The 8,685-nt window shown below is 43.4% G+C and overlaps 1 protein-coding gene and 1 pseudogene across 1 annotated transcript in view; one reads left to right on the top strand and one right to left on the bottom strand.

Moving 5' to 3' along the window:
- The first annotated feature begins 1,583 nt into the window (after positions 1-1,583).
- LOC133751440 (EP300-interacting inhibitor of differentiation 1-like) lies at positions 1,584-2,154 on the top strand (annotated as a pseudogene).
- Positions 2,155-6,417: 4,263 nt separating this feature from the next.
- Positions 6,418-8,685, bottom strand: part of LOC133751439 (disintegrin and metalloproteinase domain-containing protein 21-like) — a 30,813-nt gene continuing 28,545 nt past the window's right edge. Inside the window, 2 exon segments of the mRNA XM_062181485.1 lie at positions 6,418-8,570; positions 8,573-8,661. Coding sequence (XP_062037469.1) covers positions 6,418-8,570; positions 8,573-8,661 — 2,242 coding nt within the window.

The raw sequence follows: 8,685 nt of genomic DNA, 5'->3' as shown, positions 1-8,685 counted from the left end.
GAAAGAGAGAGAGAAAGATCTTCCATCTGCTAGTTCACTCCACAAATGGCTATAATGACTGTGGCTGGGCCAGGCTGAAGTCAGAAGGCAGGAGTTTCTTCTGGGTTTCCCACATAGGTAGCAGGGACCCAAAATATCATCAACTGCTTTTCCCAGGCCATTAGCAAGGAGCTGGATCAGAAGTGTAGCAACCAGGACACAAACTAGTGCCCACATGGGATGCTGGAGTCGCAGGCAGTAGCTTAATCCACTATGCCACAATGCTGGCCCCAGGGCTTGCTTTTTAAAAACATTTATCTACTTACTTGAAAAGCAGAGTTACAGAGAGCATGTAAAAGGAAGAGAGACAGAGACAGAGAGACAGAGGTACAGAGATACAGAGACAGAGAGATTGATTTTCCATCCACAGGTTTACTCCTCAAATGCCTGTAATGGCCAAGGTTGGGCCACAATGAAGCCAGGAGCCTGGAACTCCATCCAGGTCTCCCACTTGAATGGCAGGGCATAAATGCTTGGGTCATATTCCACTGCTTTTTCAGGGGCATTATCAGGGAGCTCTATCAGAATCAAAGCAGCCAAGACTCAAACATGCACTCTGAAACTGGAAGCCGCCATTGCAGGTAGCAGCTTAACCCACTGCTCCATGAAGCTGGCCCCAATGGTTGCATTTTAAGGAGCTCTTCTGCTACTAACAGAAACAGATAGTGAGCCAGAGATTTGAGTGTGGGTAATTTATTTGGGACATAATCCCAAGGTTTGAGTGCATGGTGAAGGAGTGGGAAACTGAAACAATAAAGGGATAAAAGTCAAGTGTGCGTTAGTCAGTCAGTGACCACGTGAGCTACTAGGATGCAAGTCTGTGGAAATCAGACAGTGTCAATCAAACACGTTAGAATTATTCCATGAGGATTGGAGAAGCTGTGATATTTATTCAAGAAACTTCTCTGGTTGAGAGTTCCTTCCAGATGTGTTAATTCTCTCTTGTTTCCATTCCAATTCTTTCTTTATAGCAAAGTAAATTCCATATTTAAGTATGAAAGCTGAAACCAACATAATCCTAAGGTGGTAGAACATATTATTTCAAAGTAATCTCAAGTAGAAATACAAAACTTAAAAAATATAAAAGAATATTGAGCTAATGAATTTAACCATTATCAATTTCAGATTCTTGAAAATTTGTTTACTTGAGAGACAGAGGAGAGCTCCCATTCCCAGATGCTCACAATGGCCAGGGTGGCTGAAGCCAGGAGTGGAGAACTCAATCCAGACCTCGTAGGTGAGTGTCAAGAACCCAACTACTTGAGCCATCACTGCTGACTCCCAGGATTTACATTAGCAGAGAGCTGGAATCAGGAGCCAGAGCCACATACTGAATCCAGGCATTACAATGTGAGACATAGGCATCTTCACTGGCTTAACAGCTAAGCCAAGCACATAGCCCTCAAATATTTTTTACAGTAAGTAATTTCAGAAATGAATAAATTGGAATAAATTGGAAATCTCAATATGCACAGATACACTTAAAGTTTATGAATCTTTGATCTTGCTAAAAGTGCTTTGCCAGAACCTGAGCAGTTTCTATGATGTCAGAAATGGCATGGCTATAGGAACTATATGAAGAGTGCAGTGACTTGAAGATGGATGTAATGCCCGGAGAGGGTGACTTTCTGCATGTTGAGGTTGGAAGTGGGATCCGGAGCCATTCCTGAGTCCCTCCCGCCACAGGGCCTCACCCAGCTCCAAAGGAAGGCCTGATGGAGGAGGAGGCATGGCCTAGCCAAGGCATCGCTAGCCAGGAAAGGCAGCCTTGCTAACTGGTGCAGCCATGGGAAGCAGCCTGCCCATGCTGCGGGCCCACACTTTGAAAGTTAGGACAAGGGGGGAATTGGACGACCGGAGGATGACAGCTATACAGAAGAGGAGCAGCTGAGTAGTGTGGTATGCTATATAGTATCAGTGGCCCTGGAAGAAACCAACAAGATGTTTCTGAGAACTTCCGGTGCCAGAGAAGCAGCCCTGGATGGCGGATTTCAGATGCATTATGAGAAGACCCCGTTTGATCAGTTAGCCTTTATTGAAGAGCTTTTTTCACTTGTGGTTGTCAATCATCTGACCGAAAAACTCGGTTGCGACGAGATTATTGATAGAGAGTAGCTGAATGCTGATGGAAGAGGAGGAAACTACTTGAGGTGGGGCCCAACATTCCACCTGCTTTGGGGTTTGTTACAAATAGGTTCTGTGCCAGTGAAAACCTTGATCTTCAGGAAAAGAAGTTTTGTTTTTCAGAACAGAAAACCATGGGACACTGCACAGTTATGAAAAAGGAAAAGAATCATAAAAGAAAAAGGAGCTAGGACTGTTGAAGTCCACTTTCAAGAATGCCCTGAAGTACCCATGGCTTGTGACTTTGTGTACTATGAAGATGATTTTCCTTGCATTGGAAAAGATGTTTTTCATATTTGTTTGGCTGAAAAGATGGTTTTGCAAGAGTAATCCACAACCAACACAAACTGCCATTATAAGAGCCCACTGATAATAATTATATAAGAAAAATGTGCCTCCAAGATTATTTGGACTGAAAGCCTGTTGAGAAAACTTTGAAAGTTAAAAACAATTATTTTTCCCATGGTTTTCAAAGGCTAACTTTTCAGTGGTAAGTTGAGTATTCTTCATTATCCAAAAGGATGAACGAACTCAAAAAGAAATCATATTCATCCCACATGCTATATATTAAGATGTGTTTCCAAGAGCATCTGAAATTATGTTTGTATATTCAACTTGATTGTAAAGCTACTGTGATCTATAATTCAAGAAAATCCATTGTAATGGTTGTTTTTAAAAGTCAAAAGTTATGATAACCATTAAGAAGTTTATAGTGTAGACATGAACGTGTACATCAAAGTATCAAGAAAAGAAATTCCTCAAACTCTCATACACTAGAGAAATTTTGTTTTACTTGTTTTGTCTTCTGTTTAACTTGATAGGGGAAAGACTACTTGGACTTTTAAGAACTGTTACTGAGGTCTGGAAGCCTCCTCCACCCTAGGGCCCAGGTTTTAGGGATGTGCCCTGCTCAGGAGGAGGCAAAATGGTATCTGTGGGCACTGTATGGGCCAGTGTGTTGGCAGAGATTCCTTACACGCTGTTTCCTCAGTTTCTTATAGGCTGTACCACTAATCAAAGTGACTCTATGCAAAGACAGAGAAGGAAAGCCAAAGTCTTCTGGATTTGTCTGCTTTAAACACCCAGGAACTGTATTAAGATCGATTCACATAGCTACAGAAATGAAGAAATGATGGGCAGAGCTTCCTTTCCCATGCAGTTTTTCCCAACTGATAATGCTGCAGTGCCTCCAGACCCTTTTCTTTCCAAAGATGCAATGGCATGTACATAATCCAGGAGCTAAAGGATGCATGTTGGCAAAGCATAATGGAAAATGATATCAAAAATGTCACTTGAGGGGCAAGTGTTTGGCTTAGCAGTTAAAACATTGCTTGGGAAACCTGCATGCCATATCCAAGTACCTGGGTTTGAGTCATGCCTGTATTCCAAATTCCAGTTTCCTGCTACTGTGCATGCTGGGAGGCAGCAGATGATGATAGCTTAAGGTCCCTTCCACCAGCAGATGAGAGTTCTCTTGCTCGCTCTCTCTCTCTCTCACTCTCTCAAATAATTTTGTTTAAAAAAGTCATTTGGCCGGCGCCGTGGCTCAATAGGCTAATCCTCCGCCTTGCGGCACCAGCACACCGGGTTCTAGTCCCGGTCGGGGCGCCGGATTCTGTCCTGGTTGCCCCTCTTCCAGGCCAGCTCTCTGCTGTGGCCAGGGAGTGCAGTGGAGAATGGCCCAGGTGCTTGGGCCCTGCACCCGCATGGGAGACCGGGAGAAGCACCTGGCTCCTGGCTTTAGATAAGCACGGTGCGCTGGCTGCAGCGCACCAACCGCGGTGGCCATTGGAGGGTGAACCAACGGCAAAGGAAGACCTTTCTCTCTGTCTCTCTCTCTCACTGTCCACTCTGCCTGTCCAAAACAAACAAACAAACAAACAAAAAGTCATTTGGCTCATTTAACAGAATTGCATTCCAAAGTAATCTGAATAATACAAAGAGAACCTGAATAGATCTGTGTTTTCAAGAGAAGGGCTTTCTAAGAACACTGAGACTAGACAGAGGAGAAAACAAATTGGGAACAAAAATATCAGCAAAGTGTACCAAGTACGAATAGTATCATTTTAGATAAACATTTTAGATATTCAGAGATACATTTTAAGAACTCAAAGAGTTTTAATGATGTCCCCAAAATGGGAAAGTATTATTTGTATTTTTCCTAATTTAGTACTCCATTCAACTTCATTCCAATATTTTTTGTCTACATATTAAACACCACTGCATGTATTGAGGATACAACAGTATCTTTCCCTCATGGAGTCCATATTTAGGTAATCAAAGCAAATACTCCAAAAGGATGTTCAAACTACCAGGTTAAGGCAAAAGTTAGAAAATAAACTGGAGCGGGGGGCTGTTGCTGAGATATAGTGGGTGAAGCTGCCTGCAATGCTGGAATCTCATATGGATGCCAGTTCGAGTCCCAGCTGCTCCACTTCTGATCCAGCACTCTGCCATGGCCTGGGAGAGCAGTGGAGGTGGCCCAATTCCTTGGGTCTTGTACCCATGTGGGGGATCCGGAAGAAGCTCCTGGCTCCTGGCTCCTGGCTTTGGATTGGCCCAGCTCTGGCCATTGTGGCCATTTGGGGAGTGAACCAGGGGTTGGAAGATTTCTCTCTCTCTCTCTGTCTTTGCCTCTGCCTCTCTGTAACTCTGCTTTCAAATAAATAAATAAATCTTTAAAAAGAAAGAAAATAGACTTGGTTAGGAAGCACATAGGAAAACAAGGTCAGGAGTTTTATTTTTATCAAACAAGAAGCAACTGGCTTATATATTTTTTTCAACTTTTATTTAATAAATATAAATTTCCAAAGTACAACTTTTGAATTATAGCAGCTTTTCCCCCATAACCTTCTCCCACCCACAACCATCCCATCTCCCACTCCCTCTCCAATCCCATTCACATCAAGATTCATTTTCAATTATCTGCATATATACAGAAGATCAACTTAGTATATTCTAAGTAAATATTTCAACAGACTGCACCCACACAGACACACAAAGTATAGAGTACTGTTTGAGTGGTAGTTTTACCATTAATTGGCATGGTACACCACATTAAGGAAGGAGATCCTACATGGGGAGTAAGTGCACAGTGACTCCTGTTGTTGATTTAACAATTGACACTCTTATTTATGACATCATAAATAAGACATCATATATATATATATATATATATATATATGACATCATAAATAAGTCTCGAGTAATCACTCGAGACTCTTGTCATGAGCTGCCAAGGCTATGGAAGCCTTTTGAGTTTGCCAACTCCAATCTTATTTAGACAAGGCCATAGTCAAAGTGGAAGTTCTCTCCTCCCTTCAGAGAAAGGTACCTCCTTCTCTGATGGCCCATTCTTTCCACTGGGATCTCACTCACAGAGATCTTTCATTTAGGTCATTTTTTTTTTTGCCAGACTGTCTTGGCTTTCCACGCCTGCAAAACTCTCATGGGCTTTTTAGCCAGATCCGAATGCCTTAAGGGCTGATTCTGAGGCCGCAACTGGCTTACAATTAACAATAATTCATTTCATTCTGTTGACAAGAGTTGGGTGGGGTCATCATTATTATCATAACCCTTTCCAGATTTTGAAGCAAAATGTCAAAACATTTTACTTAACTTTCCTAAAGTATTAAATGGCAGTAGAAACATAAGACTTATTCCTGGACACTCTGATGTCTGTCTACTGATTTTCTGTGAGTCATACACTCAAGAAACACAAAAACAGGGTGGGCATTTGATGCTTCAGTTAAAATGTCTCTTGGGATACTTGCACCCCATATCAGAATGTCTTGGTTGGAGTCACAGCTCCCCTTCAGCTAATGCACACCCTAGGAAGCAGTAGATAATGGCTCAAATGATTGGGTCCCTCTTACTCATGTGGGTGAGCCAGTTGGGGTTCTGAGCTCTTGGTGTGTTTCTCTGTGTGTGTGTGTGTGTGTGCATGTCTCCTCCTTTCAAATAAATTTAAAACAACTTAGTTTAAAAACAACAAAAGGACAAAATTTGGTGCCTTAATTTATAGAGTTTTATTTGTTGCTTAAAACAATGAACAGTAGGCACAGACATGTTAGGAATTATCTATACTTACTGACACTGACAGAAGGAAAGAACCCTGCATCTCTCTGTAAAATTGTCAGAAATATACTCAGTTTTGTGTATGTGATAACATTTCTACTACCAAGAGGCTAAAAATCATGTGTGGAATCTTAAATTAGAGACATTTTCTCAGCCTGATGAGCAAGCCATCTTGAGTCAAAAAGGTTTCTGAAAAAACAGAAAAAGTCCAGCAGCCAGAAAAACAACCGAAACAGACAGAGAAATAATCACTACTAGTGGCAGGAAAGCTCTTCTTTCTGAGGCTGCTGGGCCACTGTCAACACTACCTCCATAGCCTCTGTGCAGGCAGTTGGGAGGAGACCACCCACGGCCACAGTGGCAGTGATGTTTGTTATTGCAGACCCCCTTCCTATTGCAGGCCTCAGGGAGGCAGGTTTGTGACAAGACAGACAGATTGACACACTTCCTGTGGATGCAGATCTTGCCAGTTCCACAGACAGTGCCATCTTTCACTTCACCAATGTCAGGTATGCCCAGTTCAAAACGATGCTGGAGACTCCAGCAGGCGACACCATTGATGTGAATGAGCTGCAGAGCAGAAGTATCTTGCAGATGAGGGATGCCGTCCACATTTTCACAATGAACTCTCCCACAAAAGATGTCAGAAGTATCACATTTTAGGTATGCTGTGCCATTTGTACCACAGTGTCCAAAACGGTTTCCTTGGGTGTTGATTTCTTTATAGCAATTCTGAGAGGCACTCTTTGCACCTTTACCAAAAATCTCCCTGCATTGTTGGTCATGGTTATTGCATCTCTTTTCATAGCAGTAAGCGCTATCACCACAGGGGATCCCATTTTGCACATATCCATCTTCTGGGCACTGATGTGACGTACCATTGCACCACTCTGGAAGATCACATTCATTGACCTGTTGCCTACACACTTTCCCTGATGGCATGAACTTGCAGTCTTTACAACAAAGCCCAAAAGCACAAGCAGCCCCAGGCCTCAGGGTACAGTTCAACAGACAACAGGGATCTTGTTCACACTGTTGTATGGATCCACAATCACAATCCTCTTCTCCTTCAACCACACCATTCCCACAACGCTTTAGTATAAAGACTTTCTCTGGTCTTGGAATACCGTGTAGACAAGATCCCTGTTGTGAAGTGGTATTCATAAAATCAGCATAGCTGCAATTCGTGAATCTATCTGCTGGCACTTTGAAAGTACTCATGACACAACCACTTTCCCCACAAAAACAGAATTCCTCATCATGCCGCATACCCAAAATATGCCCTAGCTCATGGGCCACAGTGTTTGCAAAATAAGACAAGGTGTCGCCTTGAAAATTACAGACTCCACAATCAAGAGGAGGACGACATATTCCTGCAACATAGGCTAGACCAAGCACGCTTATAAGTGAATTTTTTATGAAAATATGTGCAGCATCATGCTGTGTCTTAGAAAGTCTGATTTGTTTCCACTGAGAGAAATCTTCTAGAATTTGGTTTATGCTTCTCATTGGGAAGGCATTTCTTTGATTCCAAACTTCAATTCCAATCAATATCACACAAGTATTCAGTTTTTGATACATGAAATCCACTACATTGACAACAAGAAATATATCCTCTTGCACCTTGGAGATGTTGCTTTGGGAGTAGGTGAAGAAATCATGATCTGCCACCACAAATAGCTCCAGAAACAATGTGTGAGTCCACCAGTCACCAGCAGAATTTTGTTTCAGAGGTGAGTTTTTAGCCTTTTCAAATTCCAAGCGCTGGTATGCTGTGTGCTCTTCTGTTAGCCCACATTTCATGTATTGGGATTGTATCTCATCACTGCCTACCTGATACACCAGGTGCTCAAATGTGGCAGAGTGCCTGATGGGTTCGATTTCATACATGAGGTCATTTATCTGTAGCATTCCTCGAAATCCCCCAGAACAGGTGCTGAGGGCAACCAGAGACTCGGGGGCCCCCTCCACGTAACCATGATAGTAACAATCATCAGGGACAAAGGGATGATCCTCCTGGAGGCCATGCTGCTCTGTGTAGGTGAACACAGGGAGGTGTGTGGAAACCAACAGCCTCTTGACCCTCAGGTGGACAGTGTGCCTCTGGCCCCCAATCCGCAGGCGGTAGGAGAGCCATCCTGGAGCCTTTGCACCTCTACCCCTGCTGGTCACCTTCGAGGGGATCACCACCTCTGGGGAGCTGAAATGCTGGGAGGGCCTGGCCTGGGAGAAGCTAAAAGAGGACAGAGGTACCCCAAGCCAGAACAGCAGGAAAGGGACTCTTATGAATGCTCCAACCTCCACCACCACCATGACGGAACCATCTGTCAAGCAGAAGAGGTCAGAGTATGAGCCACTGCTGGTCCAGCTCCTCCCTCTGAGCTGTGCACGGTGCAGGGCTGACTTCTACAGAAATGTGTCCTGGCAGAGGTGGGCCATCAGCGT

The sequence above is a fragment of the Lepus europaeus genome, chromosome 22 (genome assembly GCF_033115175.1).
Source record: "Lepus europaeus isolate LE1 chromosome 22, mLepTim1.pri, whole genome shotgun sequence".
Lineage (NCBI taxonomy): Eukaryota > Metazoa > Chordata > Mammalia > Lagomorpha > Leporidae > Lepus > Lepus europaeus.
This window is presented reverse-complemented; position numbering and strand designations above follow the sequence as displayed.